The sequence below is a fragment of the Orussus abietinus genome, unplaced genomic scaffold, assembly GCF_000612105.2.
Source record: "Orussus abietinus isolate OABI.00-Male unplaced genomic scaffold, Oabi_2.0 scaffold39, whole genome shotgun sequence".
NCBI lineage: Eukaryota > Metazoa > Arthropoda > Insecta > Hymenoptera > Orussidae > Orussus > Orussus abietinus.
In genome coordinates, this window is record NW_019394554.1 from 865,425 (window position 1) to 881,429 (window position 16,005).

Here is a 16,005-nt window from a genome sequence, read left to right on the forward strand (position 1 = left end):
CCGTCCTAGGGTCCCGAAAATCTCGGCGAAGCCAGGGGGGACGCGAAAACGGCCCCAAGGCGACGACGCGCGTCGGCCTCGGCGGCAAAGTGCCATTACACCATGGTCCTAACTATGTCAAGGGGAAACTGGAATTGCGGCGTATAACTAAGTTAGTTAACGGTCCCTAATGGGCATTTCGAGGTCCCGCTAAATCCTCCAGTTAAATTACCGTCCAGCCGAGTGGCTTAATTGAACCGAACGAGAAGTAATTGCCACGGAAAACTAATGCCCCTCCCTTTCAAGGAGAGGGGACCGACTTTCCACCCCGGAAGATCCATCGACTGGTTCGAAAGGAAGAGTACGGGAGAGGGCAAACGAGGAAATCGTTATCGGTGTCGCAAGGGGCGTCCGAATCGTGCCGCGAATGCAACGCGTGCAGTTATAACGCGACGTCGTCTCGTTGTCGCAAATATCGCCCGCGAGGGGAGACCGCGATATCGGGACAAAGCGACTGGAAAATCGGCAGGAATTTCCCGCCTCAAAGGGAGCCTTAATGAGGAAGCGCGAGTCTCTCGGTTCGATCGATCGGCCTCGCGGATCAATCGCCACCTCGTGCCCCTCGATTTCGGGAGGTCCACGGATCCTGGCGAGGCGGGTCGTTTCCAGGGTTATCCTCGAAAGTCGGGACGCGTCCTTCGAGCGGGCCCGTTTTCGCAGGAGTTAAAAGTTCCAGGAACTTGATCCACTTTTTGACCAGCCCCGTCCGACGCCGACACCCGGGAAATCCGGGGCACGTAAGGCGAGACTCCACTGGGCTAAATCCACAAAACTACCAGACAGTGCTTTAAGCCGGGTTCTCATATTCCAGGCGCGTGCCGAGGATATTCCGGCCAGTCGAGTCCTCCCCAGTCGCGACTTCCCCTCTCTCTCCCTCTGCCCAGTTTCCTCCTTTTTCCTCCTCAAAGGCTCATAATAACAAATTACAATCACGAGGAACTCGGAGCTATTTTCCACTCCGGCCGCGCGAGGGACTTCGGATCCTCGGCCGGGGATGCTGGACACGCGCGACATTATGACGTTATGAGGGATTTATCTACCCCCGTGATCGAGGGTGCAAAGGAAACTGCGGAAACGTCTCCTTTCGATTCGTTCTCGATGCGTTCGATGTTCGAAAACGTCTCGATTTCGATTTTCCTCCCCCGAGCCCTTTCCACCCCCTCTCTGGCTTCGGTGCATACATTACTGGCATACACCCCCAGAGTCCGACCGGAGTCTCTGTACACGTGTGCCGTAAATACCCTATTCGAGGTACCATGGTAGATATCGACTGATATCGAGTCCCGTATTATACCGGCTGAAAGGGTCGCATTTATCCTGCACATTGTCTCGCGATTCTCCGCGGAGTCTCTCGGAAACGACCTCGTTCCCGATCGTAAAGGGACGTTCACGCCGAAGCGGAAGTCTACGGTTTCCGCGGCCGATTCCGCGTCAAAATGTCGAACAGACGGCTAGAAGGATTTCATTCCGTGACGGAAACGCCTCGAGGAGCTTTTATTTCCGCGATCATTGCTCGCGGGGTGGGTGCGTATTTCTCAGCTTGCGTAGCCGCCCGTGGATTCATTTTACTGTCGCCGACAGTCTTTCCGGGATCCTGGGAACACGGGGATCGGAATTACGGCGATCGAATCGAGATTTCGCGGTATCCTTCTCCTCTCTAAATTCGACCGCTGATAGCGCGGCCTTTATCACCTCGCGAACAATCTATATACCTGGAGAGCTGGCGTCACGAGTTGGTTATAGTACTTTTTCAAATTTACGACGCAAACAGGCACTTACACCCTCTTCGCGGGTCTTAATAGTCCCGAAGAAAGACGTTCGGCTTTACGAGACGTACCTTTTAATATCGCCTCGTAACTTTTACGTCCCGGCGCGAACTTTCCGTCAGATCGGTAGTTCGATTTCCGTTGTATCGGGACGTCCCGATGGTCCATCTTCGCGCCGTAATCCGAGTTTCACGTTTTCCAGAGTTTCGCGAGGGCTATACCGAGCGGTTTAACGACCGGCCTAAGAATCCCGAGCTTCGACGGGAACGGTGGTCGAGGGAATTAAGGGAGGGTCGAACACCCTATACATGTCGGCCGACTTTAAAGAACAATTCCTATTTATGCGCGACTGAGTTGACGACTTTACGAGCATGACGATTTCTCGTTACAGGTGGAAATGAAGGGCATTTCCGGGCCGATTGAATTCAAGGAGGGGAGGAGGATACAGTTCAAGCTGGACCTGCTCAAACTCAAGCAATACTCGCTCGTTAAGGTACTTATTTCTCACTCTCCTTCGATTTTTCGAATCGGTGTCGAGTACCTTTCCTCCCTTAAAAATCTCTTTTTTTTCCAGGTCGGCGAATGGAGACCCGGCGCAGGGATAAACGTCACCGACATGTCGGCTTTCTTCGAGCCTGGCGCCGCCAACGTTACTCTGATCGTCATTACGATTCTGGTGAGTTGCGAAAGAAACAACGAAGATTTTCCCAATTACACACCTCACCCGTATAAATATGTGTACCCGATCGATAATCGGGATCACATAACGTTCATCCATCGGCTTTCGCTTTCATAACTCTCGCGATAAATGCCCTCTCACCCTCGATGGCATAGAGGGCGAAACAATTAACGACCCTCTACTAAAAGTACCGTTTGATCTGAATTTCATAGCGAGGATCACGCATGGCGACCTTTGATTTGTCTCATTATTTCCCATTTGTTTTTCACCTCGAAACTGCCAACGGCGTCTAAACGAAAATCACCCGCGCCAGGAGATGCCGTACGTGATGATGCACTACGAAAAGAACTACACGGGCAACTCTCGGTTTTACGGTTTTTGCGTGGACCTCCTCGAGGTACTTGCAAGAGAGGTGGGCTTTTCGTACCGGATGGAACTCGTCCCGGACCGGAAGTACGGCGCCCGGGACCCGGAAACCGGCGAGTGGAACGGCATCGTCAGAGAGCTCATGGGACATGTATGATTTGGTTTGTTTAATTTCCATCCTCTACTCTTACCTTGCCCGTACCGGAAGCGCCGAGGAGACGACCCCCTTAAGAGAGAAGTGTCCTTTGAAAATTCAATACACTTAACCCGGGTACGTGATGAAATTTCTCCTCCACCTTTCCCGCGCCTTTGACAAATTTCCGACATCTGCGTTCGTCACGGCAATTTCGAGCCATTCTTCCTCCTCCTTGGTAGGTGTTTGGCTTTGAAAGGAGTTTCGCTCCCATTATACGTTATCACCTTACGACCGCGATTACCGCTTCGAGTTTTGACAGTCGCGAGGATGTACCCTCGGGTGGCATCTCCAAAGTCGAATCCGGCGTTGCGGACTTTCACGGTGTTTCGAGAAATTTCCTCCCGAATCCATTGTTTTAGACGTGGCCGCGGAATTGCCCCGGGATTGTTTTGGCAGCCACGTTTTCACTTGACGGTTACGGTTCGCAGTTAACCGAACACACTGTAGTCGTGTAAACTTACCTATACCCGTACCGTAGAAATGCTTATTGGTGATGTTGGGTACAAGCGTTTTGCAGTATGGCTTGCTTTGGAGTACAGTAGTCATTCGCGTAGGGTATTAATAGGCGATGCGAGTACAACCGCGTCGTGGTAATTAGCCGTGTCGTAACAGTTGCTCGTAGCCGTTAGCAATTTCGAGTAGATCCGAGGCGATTCCCTATCTCGAAGAAACATCCCTCTTAGCTTCGTTAGTTCAGCACTTGAATCTCTCAACTCCTGGCTTAATTCCCCTCGAAGTTCCGTTTCTTCCTGGACGACCTCCCGATTCGCCCTATCCTCGCCTGGACAATTTTTTTCATCCCCCTCCCGGGCGTTCGCGAGAGAGAACAAAAGTTTACATCCGCACGTCCGGAAAAGTCATGGAAACTTTTTCGCGGGAAATTGGACCGAAGTTTCAACGAAGAACGGAAGCGTTCCTTCGCGACGAAGGTCCCTTAATTCCTGCTTAAACTCGGACTTTTCGACAATAACACGTAGAGGAAACCCGGGAAAGGGTAGCAGTATTTTTTTTTCTTTTTTTTTTCTATTATTTTTTCTTGCCACCACGAATAGCGATTATCTCCGGGTTTTCTGCAAACTCGTCCACGCCATGCCCACCCTCGGAACAAAGGGTTAGGTTAGGCATTAGATATTTGGCATCGATCCCTTCATTTTTGGTTGCGCCGAAATATTTATCACGGGACGCGGACTCGTGTAATGTCGAAATTAGCTTTGGCCCTCTTAGAGCTCGTTTAGTCTCGCAATAATGACTCGTCGAGAGTCGGGGCAATCGGCCGCACCGATCACCATGGAACGCCCCGGGATTCGCGTCGCCATGGTATTCGGACCGAACGAAACGAGGACGAGGTGTGGGCGTATCGGCTGATACGCGCGTGTCACCGGTACGAACGACGCACCGACGAGAGGAGCATTGTAAATACCAATTTGACCATTGTCACCGGTGACAGTTATCAGGGTAGAAGAGCGACTACCCCTGGTGATATCGGTGAATCCCGGAAAACAGGTGGACTCGGGACCGCTCCGATCGCGGTCAACCGATCCAGTCTAAATGCTCTGTTAACTGTCACCGAGTGATTCACCCCCGGGCAGATTCCATAATTTCCCTGAAAAAAAAAAAAAAAAGGAAAAATCACGCCTCGCGGTATCGACCGTCAAAAATTTATCCCCGCTGGCCGCGACGTGACAAACGATCTCCTCTTCATTTATCCCGCAAACCACCCACGAAACTTGACAAGTCCCTCGAGGAGCGCACCGTTGCCCGTTATTTCGGTCTCTGAGCGTTAGTTAGACATCAAAGAGAGGCGAAGCAGGAATTTTCAAAATGGCGCCGATTGAATCGAGGGCAATAATGGTAAAACGAGTCGAGGATAGAATCGAAAAATCGCCGCCGGACTAATTTCTCGTCGCGTCCTTCGCGCGATCACCTCCCGCTCCTTCGCTAAAAGAGCTAGAGAAGCACTTTTACTGCTCCCCGTAGGAACAGCCGTATGTAATGCTGCGGGGCCAGGGCAACTACACGGGGAATGCACGGTACGAGGGGTTCTGCATCGATCTCCTCAAGGAGATTGCCCGGATGGTCGGATTCGTTTACCGAATCGAACTGGTCCCGGACGGCAAGTACGGGGTTTACGATTACGAGACCGGCGAGTGGAATGGAATCGTAAGGCAGCTCATGGACAAGGTAAGAGTCCCTCTCTACACCTCGGCTACGCTTCCGACCTCCGAGCGGGCGAAATTACCTCCCACCTACTCCACCTAAATTCGCCCCTCCTAATCAGGCCTCGAGGCAAACGCGGAGGGCAGAAGTACGTGCTTTTAGTTAATGCAGAATTTTTTCCCTGGGATTTCCCGGCGTCCGAGTTCGCCGATCGAGCGGATTTTTATTCCCAGAGAATTTTGAGTTCTCTCTCCCCCGGTTTACACCGGGGCGCTAACTCTTTAACCTCGTTCCTGTCTCCCTCTCGTTCTCCTTTCGTCATCGTTTCTGCCGAATATGCGGATTCGAGAAACCTACGTGACTATTTTTTGCGGGGGTCGCGGCAATTCAACGGAATTGATTCGATCAACGGCGGCCGCGGAGGAAGAATTTCCCGCGGAATTTCGAGCGAGAGGAAAACAGCCGATGCGCCTGTAATAATTGCCGGGGAAAATTGAAGCGGTCGCGGTTTCCAGTCGCCCCCCTCGCTCGCGGTTCGGGTTTGATTTGCCCCTCTCTGTTGGCAATCATTTTATTACCCGGCCTCCGGGGAAGAAAAATTAAACTCCTACGTTAACGAAATGAACGGTAAACGTCTCGTTGGCCCTTTCGATCCGCGGGAAATTCGAAGTGGACGCCCCCGAGCCGATCGACCGGAATTTCGAGAGCAGCCTGGCTCCAGTCGCGGTAAACTTTATATGCGCCGCTAAAAGACGGGACGCGGCATTTATTGATGTATTAAAAATACCAGGAGAGGCCATCGGTCGGAAGATCGAGTCCTCTTTCGATTCGACGAGCGCCGTGGACTCGCTTCGTTAAGCGCAGACGTTAGAGCGGGACCGAAATTTCTCCGATTCGAATTTCAGATCGGTCACCGAGTACGTTTCCCCTTTGCATTGCAAACGACCGAACCCGGAAGAACCACCGATGCAGATTTAGAGGACACATCCGAGCAGTCAATCCCTTTACTTCTTGCGCCGTTGTGCGACTTCCCCGATGACACTGGCCTGGCTCTTCGGGGAAGAGACTATTTTCATTCATTGCAAAGAGGAGGTCGCGACGGTCGGATCGCAATTGGGATAAATTCCCGTGCTCTCGTTGACCTCCTCAAGTTTGGCCCACGACGGCTGATCTCCCTAATGCCCAATTTCGCGTCGGCGTGCCCGCCAGACGCGTTTTCTTTCCTCCTTAATCCGAGACCCTCCGGCCGGATCGATCGAGCCGATCGATCGACTCGATCCCACCCTCGCTCGTTCTTCCGGCGTGCGTTTCCGCGATCCGGGGTTCCCGCAATTTCCGTAATTCAGCGGAACCGAAGGGAACGGAAAGGGGTCGGGGTCGTCCGCGGGTTCACGCTCGGTCGAACCTTCGTTATCGGACTTTTGTTCGTCGTCCATGTCGCGGTCCTTTTTCGCGGTCCTAATTAAGCCCGGGGCCGAGGATCGACGAGAGGAGCGATCGGATCTCGACCTATTCGGGGATCGAGACTTCGACGAGGCTCCTGGAGGCCGAATCCGGGAAGAAACGATTGCTCGTACCTCCTGCCGAGCCGGCGCCATTTGCACGCCGAATCGAGCCAAGTCGGTTATATCTCCCTTCGCCCTCGGGTTGTATCCTTCCCTCTCGCCTGCCGCTTTTCCCTTACTCGACGACTTTTCCTCCCGCCTCGTCTCGCTTCGTTATCGCGATGAGCGATATCTAAATAAAACCGAAACCACCAGCCGGCGATGCGACGTTCGCTTAGTCGCGCCTCGGATTTCCCTCCCGAGCTCGGATCATCTTTATCTTTTGGTTAACCATTTTTTAACGCCTTTCCGATGCTCTCGGGAAAGAAAGAACCCTCGAGGGTGAATTAAACCGCAGGGAGTCATGGGGAAGAGGGAGCCATGGGAAAACGAGGGAGCGTCCCCAATGGTTCGGCAAGTGGCAGCGACCGCGTTTTCGGAAGAATTGCCCGATAAAACGGCGAATCCTTGATGAATTATAGCTGCCAACGTTGAAAAGTAGAGCCGCCCGACGGTTAATAACCACCCCGAAGGTCGATTAATCACGGGGCGTAATTGTCGCGCTTGGGGGAAACAGCTTCTCGAAAGCATATTTCTGCGTGTCATTTTCCTCGCGTTATATCGTCGCTTTATTACCACCGGAAGTGCCGGGGAAGCCGGACATAACTCAGACGCGGTATTTCGTAAGATGAAATTTAAATCGCCGGGTGTTGTAAAACTTTCAATCGGCAGCGGTGGATAGGCGGGAGGCTAAAGACCCCGTTCTCGCACCTACCCCCTTCGGCGATGATAAAGTTATTCCGGGTTTCTTGATATGCTTCTTCCCGGGGGTTAATAAATCTTTCCCCCTCATTTCACGCTCAAAGAAGGGAAACTTTGTCGAGGCAAGAAAAATCCCGGGCTCGTCGGTCTCTTCCGGAAGTTTCTTTCGAGCGCAGGTGCGACAATGCCAAATGCGTCGGGTCGCTTATATTAATTTTCTCGGATCATCATTTGTTCTCTCCGCCGAAGCGAGAGACGGATACAAGGAGACTCCGAAAGGACGGGAACCGAGTGAAAGGGATGACGGGGGGAGGGGCGATAACCGGGGAATGGCAAAGAACGGAGAAATCGGTGCTCCGGATCCACCGCGGAAAGAACCTATTTGGCCTCGGTGGAATTTTTCAACTTAGTTAATTATCTTCCCTCCTCTGTACGGTAGAATATTTGCCAAAGAGAAGGGCTCCTTCTTCGCCCGCCCGTGCATATTTATGAACTCTTCTATGGTACACGCAAACCGCGGAGAGGAACGGATGTGGGAAAAATGAAAGACGAGGAATCCGGGGGGAGCACCGCAAGAACCAAAGAATACAAAGCGCGGGGAGGAATCGGTGCTCTCGAGTGAAATGCTGGCTGGATGGTGAAAAAGTAAGCGGATCTCAGGAACAGAGGCCATCATATTTTAGCCGCGAGGTACCGAGCCCGGGTGACAAGGAGTTAGGGTCGACGACAGGCTCGGTAGCTCCCATCCGAGACGATTTTACGCCCTCCTCTAAAAAGCGCGAAAAAATGTTTCAGCCATGAATTCCGGAGGCCTCAGCCGGATGTATTGGCTATAAAACTGAAATTTATCGAGATTAATTCACGAGGAGCATTATTTGTCCCGCCTATCGCGCCTTTCCTCCCCATCGACCCTCCTCGTAAAAGGCGCCGCCACCCAGACGGGTCCCGGTTAGTTTTCCGAACGAAAAGTGCCTTGATTTTCCCGTATTTTCCCTGAAGCTGCAGATTCTCGCGACCCCCCCGGTAGACTTCCTAATAGTGCACGATCGGCGCCTCGAAACTCGTGGATCGGCGAAGCGCGACAACGGCCACTTTCGAACAGGTGGCGGAAAATAAATTTCTCCCCGGGCGTTCCCCGCCGACACGCGGGGGCTGAATCGGGCGCTGAAAAAGCAGTTAAATATCGGAGACCCGGGCCAGCTCGGTACGGAATCTCTTTATTTCACCGAGGCTGGCGAACGCGCGCTTTCCTCGGTGGCGGCTCCCTCTTGTATCGACTGCACCGCTTGCACCGAGAGCTTTCTCGTCCCCTCTATACCCGCGCCCCGAGGGACGCCGCTCGGAGATGTAAATTCCGGCCCCGACCCCCCGTGACTCCTTTCAGCTGATCTTTTTAATCGGCTACGTCCCGATTCAGGGCGCAACGCCGTAAATGCGTCGCCCGAATGGGCGAATCGGGGAAACGACGCGTCGAGTGGTCTTTGGTCGGAGTCTGTCCTTCCTTCCAAAGGCGCGTCCACTCGAAGCCCTCGCGAAGCAGGGGTTAGATGGAAATTGGCCGGGTAACGCACGTAACGAAACCGCGGATCGTTCGCTCTATCGAGGTAATTCCCGAAACCTGTGTCTCCCGCTCCCGGGTAATTAGATCACATTGAGAAGGTAGCGAAACGTGAGTTCGGTAGTGGGTAGAGGTACAGCTTGAACGTACTTTAACGGCGGGGTAAGAGGTACCTTCGATAACACGGCTCTCTGGTTTGGTTTGTAGAAGGCAGACTTGGCAGTGGGCTCGATGACGATAAACTACGCCCGGGAGAGCGTCATCGACTTCACGAAGCCGTTCATGAACCTCGGGATCTCCATACTTTTCAAGGTGGGTATCCGTCTCCTCGGACTCGGTTTCTCGAGAGTCGTCCCCCGGAAACGAAAAGGGCCGACCGAACTGGGCTCGGCACTGGATGCGGCTCGTTTCCGAGGCGCTTCCTGTAATTTTGGCCTTGGCCCGGCGAGACACTAATGAATCCACGAGGAACGACCCCCAGAGAGCGAGTTTTGCCGGCCGAGCAATGAATTCCCCGTAATCCGACTAGCCGGTGCTCTGCCATCGCTCGCTAATGAAATCCTCCCCTGGGAGGTCCTTTTTTTCCCCGCGATTTCCAGGAGACCTCTCGAAAGGTCGCTCGTAATCGCCGGGGAATTCGGTCGGACGTCGCAAAAGTGTCGCCCGGGGCTGTCCGATCGGCGGAGGTTCAATTAAATCGGGACCCGAATTCCGTCCACGAGCCGCGATCGCCGCCCGTCCCGGTTATGGTTTCCGCGCCGACCAGTCCGTATTATACCGAGGCACGTATGCGACCGCGAGATGCATACCCTGACCCGGGCCACCTGTCTCCCGCTAATTAGAATAGGCCGAAGGCGATACGCGATGTGATTTAATGCACCGTCCGACATCCGCGATACGTCTCGCATCCACGACTAAAGGGCCGGGAACGTCGAAACGGTCGGGTTGCTCGCGAAAAATGATCCCACTAAAAGATTGCCCTCCGCTCGGCATCGAATCAACGAGCCGCGGGATCGTTCCAACGATCCTCGATTTATCGATACGGATCCGTCCGTGTTATTGTCGGGGTTAAAACTCGATACGGGATGACACCGGGTTTTCGCCGATAGCTTTGTCGTTCCCGCCGCGTAAAGCGAGCCGCAGCTGGGTTTTTGCCCGTGGAAACGAGACGTTTCAGGACACGGTACCGGCGCAACGCGGTTCGGAATTCCTTGCAAAAATGCTGGGAACTCCGTTAAAAAAAGGGAACAAATGAAAAGCCCACGCTTTGTCGCGCTCGGGTCCCAGGTGTCGATTTCTTGGCGTCAGGAGGAAAAGGATTGCGAATCGTTGGGAATTTCGTGGGGATGGTTCGAATATGCCTCGGCCTTATCGCGGCTCCACGGGGCGATAACGTCGGTCCCCTCATTGACCCCAAATTGGGGCGTTTAACTCGACGGTGCGCCCAGTGGGGTGGCCTTTCGATCGCCCAAGTGCAACGCCGGGACGCGATCCGGCGCTCACAGAGCGAGGTAATTAGGCTCGCTAATTGGGTACAGGACCCATCTGCTCCGAGTCCGTCATCCCTCCAGGAAGAGGACTCCTCCGGGCCGCTCGCGATTCGCGAGCTCGACCGGTTCCCGCGGATTTCGGAGCCCGTTTCGCGTCGAAGCTCGATCAATTAACGGTCGTGTTTGAGGAAATGCGAAAGATCAAAGGCGGCTCCGCCGACGGGGTATTTGGGATTCGGTTTCCTCCACCGAGACTCGGCTTTGATTGCCGTCTTCGGCCTCCCAGGGAACCGATCGACGTCGCTCCGTAGGGCTGGAAAAGGCGGCCCTATCGGTTTGTCTAGGAAGGGACGTCGATTTCGTTGCAGGTACCGACTAGCCATCCGGCGAGGCTCTTCTCCTTCATGAATCCTCTGGCCATCGAGATCTGGCTCTACGTTTTGGCCGCCTACATCCTGGTGTCGGTGACGATGTTCGTCGTCGCCAGGTTCAGCCCCTACGAGTGGAACGATCCGCATCCCTGTCACTCGGGGCCGGACATCGTGGAGAATCAGTTTTCCCTGGCCAACAGCTTCTGGTTCACCATTGGCACCCTGATGCAGCAGGGCAGCGACTTGAACCCAAAGGTTCCGAATTTCTATATAAGGGGAAAACCATCCGGTATGGCGAATACGGCAGAAGACTTTTATGTGATTTTTTTCCTGATTTTTTTTTTCTCTACGCATCCAGGCTGAATATCGATGCGGGAGGCAACAATGGTATTATCGACGCCGTTGGTGACAACGTCGGCATCATTTTCGAACGAAATTGAGTCGTTCCCCTCCACTCGACCCGCCGGGAAATTACGACGAATTACGCGCACCGATTATGCTCCGATTATGCTTATACCGCGACACGCGGGCGCGTTCCCTTAATTTTTCGAATTTTCACCCCGCAATGGGGGTTATCAAATTATTGCCCGACCCGGCCTCCCGGATACAATTAATTCTTTTGACAATCTACAATTCCCGTATTTCACGGGTAATTGAACCGAGACCGTATCATGAAAATTCAGTTAATTACTCATATTTCACTTCCCCTCGCGCTTCTCTCATTTTTCCTCAACTCCGTGCCTGATGCAAACGCACCGTTACGGCGGATTCCGGAAATATGCGCTAACGATAGTTTAATTTCCATCAGGCTACGAGTACGAGAATCGTGGGTGGGATCTGGTGGTTCTTCACCCTGATCATCATCTCGTCTTACACGGCCAACCTTGCCGCATTTTTAACGGTGGAAAGAATGATCACGCCAATCGAGAACGCCGAAGACTTGGCCGGACAGACGGACATCTCCTATGGGACTTTGGAAAGTGGCAGCACGATGACCTTCTTCAGGGTACTGGCTATTTATGAAAGAAAATGAGAGATAAAGCAAGAGCCTGGATTAACGATCAGAATGATTTCAGGATTCCATGATCGAGACGTACAAGAAAATGTGGCGGTTCATGGAGAACAAGAAACCGTCCGTCTTTGTGCCGACTTACGAGGAAGGCATTCAGCGAGTTCTTCAGGGTGACTACGCTTTCCTCATGGAGTCCACCATGCTGGATTACATCGTCCAGAGGGACTGCAACCTCACCCAGATCGGCGGTCTCCTCGATAGCAAAGGCTACGGGATCGCGACCCCCATGGGTAACTTTGCCAAATCGTTCGATAAGTATTTTAAGGTGAAGTGAAACACGTCGAGGAACTTGGTCGACGTAGATAAAGAAGATTTTTCTAAATGCCTACGTTGCCGACGTTGGTTTTTATATCGACAGCTGGGTCGAATTATATTGGGTATTGTACCAAATGGCATACTCCACCTGTCGTTTTCGTACAATAATTATAAAGAAATCTAAGTAAAACTCCAGAAATCCTCTGGATTCATGCTTTCTGGGGCCCTAATTGACTGCAGAGGGACCCCCTGCGCCATCTGTGATTTCCAGGTGAATTAAATCTTCACTTCGAGACCTCGTATTCCCATCGTTTTAGCATAGAAGCGCATACAACACTTTTTTTTGCCTTTGTCCCATTCAAACGCGAGTTTATCAATTACCAGAGTGTTCTAAATTGTCGTAAAATCGTCCTGACCCTTTCGATTCTCATATCAGAGCGTTCGATAATTGTATATTGATCGAAATATGAGAGCTCGACGCCATTTTGGTTCTGGCCTGGGCTGAATTAAAAAATTTGGTTTAAAAATCCAAATCTTGAATGTGTCAGGACAATTCTTAGATGATCAGGACGGATGTGTCAAGGTTTCGGACAGTTTGGTCTAATACCCTTAAAAAAAAGTTTTGTATTCGAATCGACTGATTTGAAGGGGGTTTCACTTCACCTTAAGTCTCGGGGGACGCCCCCGAGGTTAATATAGTTAGATGGATTTTCAGGATCACCCTGGAGGGATAAAATCTCTCTGGCGATTTTGGAGCTGCAGGAGAAAGGGGAGATACAAATGCTGTACGACAAGTGGTGGAAAAGTCCCGGAGACACGTGCACCAGGACCGAGAAAGGCAAAGAGAGCAAAGCCAACGCCCTGGGAGTCGATAATATAGGTAGGAAAATTCCAAATTGCCTCTAATTGTATTTCTTTTCGATAGAAATGGTACGTTAGTTTGGATATTCCTGTCCAGGCGGGGTCTTCGTGGTCCTGCTGTGCGGTCTGGCCTTCGCGGTGCTCATTGCCATCTTCGAGTTCTGCTACAATTCCAAGAGAAGCGCACCTGCCGAACGCGTAAGTTTACGCCGCGGCAGCGGCAAAGCCGAGGCATCGTTGTTGCATGTCGCATTTTCCGAAAACCTATCCTAACGAGGGTTAGACACCTCGATAGCGACAGAATGCACGCGTGCGGTAATGGAATGAAAATTAGTGGGAAATTCACCCTCCACGTTTTCACGAAACTCGCTTCAGCATGAGCTCATCGATTGAAGTATGCGACTACTCGACTGCCGGTACTTGAAAATCAACTAAATGCAGCGGTGAGTACCTTGTTACCGAACGCTATGGGACCGACCGCGAGGGCGGCTGCTATCGAAATCATTCTCGATGCCACTTGGGAGGGAGCATTTCGATCGTAAATTGAAGTGGCATCGGAAATTACATCCGCAAAATCCTTAACGTAGAGACGCGACGCTTCGAGTTGAAATCCCACTGCTATTGCCTTCCGTTAGTAAATCGTACAAAATGACCGGGTGACCGATTGGCGTTTCTCTCTATCTCCAGCAACGCGCTACGGCACCACCTACGTGTTCCGGATCCCTGCAGGGCATTCCTCAGGTGTCGCAGCAGCACCAGCAACACCACCAGGAGTCGCTTTGCTCGGAGATGGCCCGTGAGTTGTGTCTGGCCTTGAGATGTCACGCCTCGTCCCGTAGGAGACGAGCTTGCGAGAAATGCTCGACCCACGCCGTGGGATATCCTCAGGAAAACCCTACAGCGACTCCCATCAACGGGATGAGATCCCAGGTGAAGTCCTGGAGACACTGATGTAGGGACTCGTTAGAATCCGCGGAAAATTAAAGAAATATCTGGATGACCCTTACACACCGATATCGTTGTATCCGTGCTTCGTTGCAATTTTGCAGAGGAGCAGCTTGGGAGCTTCGATGGAGTTACCACCTCACATTCACATGCATCCACCTCCGCACGATTACGAGGGAAACTGAGGATGGATCAGCGATTTCTCTTGGAAATGACGGGACAGTTTCGGATCAAGAATCAAAACGAGAAAGAAGCTCCGGTAAAGAGAATTTAAAATAGTACGGACGATCGGAGTCGATTCCATTCCGAGCAATGTGCTGCTCCGTTAAAGACGTTCTGCAAAACTTTATAGAAAATTAACAAAAAACCATTCTGATGTGCGTCCACGTCCTCGTAAGTTCAGTTTTCACTGTGAATTCGTTTTGAAAGCCGGAAACCTACGGACGTCGACGTTCAGAATCTTTTGCCCGTTTCCCATTGATTTCTCCAGAAAGTTTTAAGGAAAAGTAAAGAGGTGCCAAATTGTATTTTCTAAGTCATTCCCGAAGTAAGCCTGGGTCCACCGATCGACAGCGATGACTGTTCTTAGTTACTTCAAAATTGCATTCCGCGTTTTTAATCGTCGATTGGCCCGTGGATCCTTTCTTGCTCTCTTAAACCGAGGTCTCTGTTAAAAACTTGCAACATTCGTTTGGAAACCTTGTGAAGGTTTTTCGGACATGAAAGAAACTCGAGAGATGACTTCTAACGAATGAATTCTAGGGCGCGCAGACTTCCCTCCCGAATTCCGGCGCTCCAGAATTTAGTTTCACGAGCCTATACATTGGCCCATCCCTGCCGAAAAGTTCATTGTACATAAAGACCGTCTAGTTTAGAAAGGCAGGCTTGGACCACGTGTCAATGGCATAAAGTATCATTTAAAAAAGGAAGGAAACTATGCTAGAATCGAGTACAATTTCGATATCGATGTCACTCCCATCTGTATATCAGCCAGTTAAAATAAACTTCAGTTAAAAAAGAGCAGCGGCAACGTTTCTTGATTCCGCGATTGGCATGATTCTCCCCGGTGCGCAATTCTGTTCATATTCCTTTCTTTTGACATCGGTAAACTGTCCCTGGCCCTAGCTCTAAACGAGGACGGCGTTTCGCTTCACGTCGAACAGCTGATCGGAAGGAGTCCTCCTTGACACACATGCCTGAAAAAAAAGAACAAGGTGGACAGGTTAAATAATCCCAAAACCAGATCGATACTTTTTTTTTTTTTTATATAACATCATTTATTAAGGAATAAAATAAATGACAAATAACATATCACTTATACGAAACTATAACATTTTTTAGAGCGTGTTCATTATTCGTTACGATATAAAAGAAATCACATCATACGACCCTCGCGCGTTCGACGACCGCCCCGATGATCGAGAAATCGTCGCGAACTACCGTCGCCAGTTGCGAGAATCAAATATAAGGAATACCGAGAAATGAGGAGCGAATTACGTCAAAGGGAATCGAAGCCATTACACCAATGAGTCTAAGTACCACAGAGACGTCGCGCGATCGGCCACCTTTTCCAATCGAGCACAGGTGGAGTCGCAATGGCGACCCATATGACAAAGCTAGGCTTGACCGCAAGCTTAACCGAGTCAAAGAGTCGAGATGGTACGTCGACGTGCGACAAAAGTCCGCCGATAAATGGTACGACGGGTGGCATCCTTGTTAAGGGAAACGCGAAAAAGGGAACGGATGCACGACGGTCTCAAATGACGATTCCTGGACATGGAGCGATCCGTCCTACAAGACACGCGACACGGTCCAAAAGAATATTCGAGGATATCTCGAGAATGTCCTCTGAATACTTTGAGAATTCTTAGGATAGTCCAAGAAGATTATTCTCGTAGACCTCGCGTGCTATGTAGGAGAAAAAATCCTGATGGCACAAATTTT

General features: G+C 51.4%; 1 protein-coding gene across 1 annotated transcript in view; it reads left to right on the top strand.

Moving 5' to 3' along the window:
• Positions 1 to 15,197, top strand: part of LOC105697583 (glutamate receptor ionotropic, kainate 2) — a 78,984-nt gene extending 63,787 nt beyond the window's left edge. The window contains exons 9-19 of the mRNA XM_012421026.1: positions 2,197 to 2,298; positions 2,380 to 2,481; positions 5,024 to 5,227; positions 9,275 to 9,379; positions 10,926 to 11,183; positions 11,737 to 11,934; positions 12,005 to 12,230; positions 12,971 to 13,135; positions 13,214 to 13,314; positions 13,804 to 14,046; positions 14,166 to 15,197. Coding sequence (XP_012276449.1) covers positions 2,197 to 2,298; positions 2,380 to 2,481; positions 5,024 to 5,227; positions 9,275 to 9,379; positions 10,926 to 11,183; positions 11,737 to 11,934; positions 12,005 to 12,230; positions 12,971 to 13,135; positions 13,214 to 13,314; positions 13,804 to 14,046; positions 14,166 to 14,246 — 1,785 coding nt within the window. The 3' untranslated portion in view covers positions 14,247 to 15,197. The remainder of the gene's footprint in view (positions 1 to 2,196; positions 2,299 to 2,379; positions 2,482 to 5,023; positions 5,228 to 9,274; positions 9,380 to 10,925; positions 11,184 to 11,736; positions 11,935 to 12,004; positions 12,231 to 12,970; positions 13,136 to 13,213; positions 13,315 to 13,803; positions 14,047 to 14,165) is intronic.
• Positions 15,198 to 16,005: the final 808 nt, after the last annotated feature.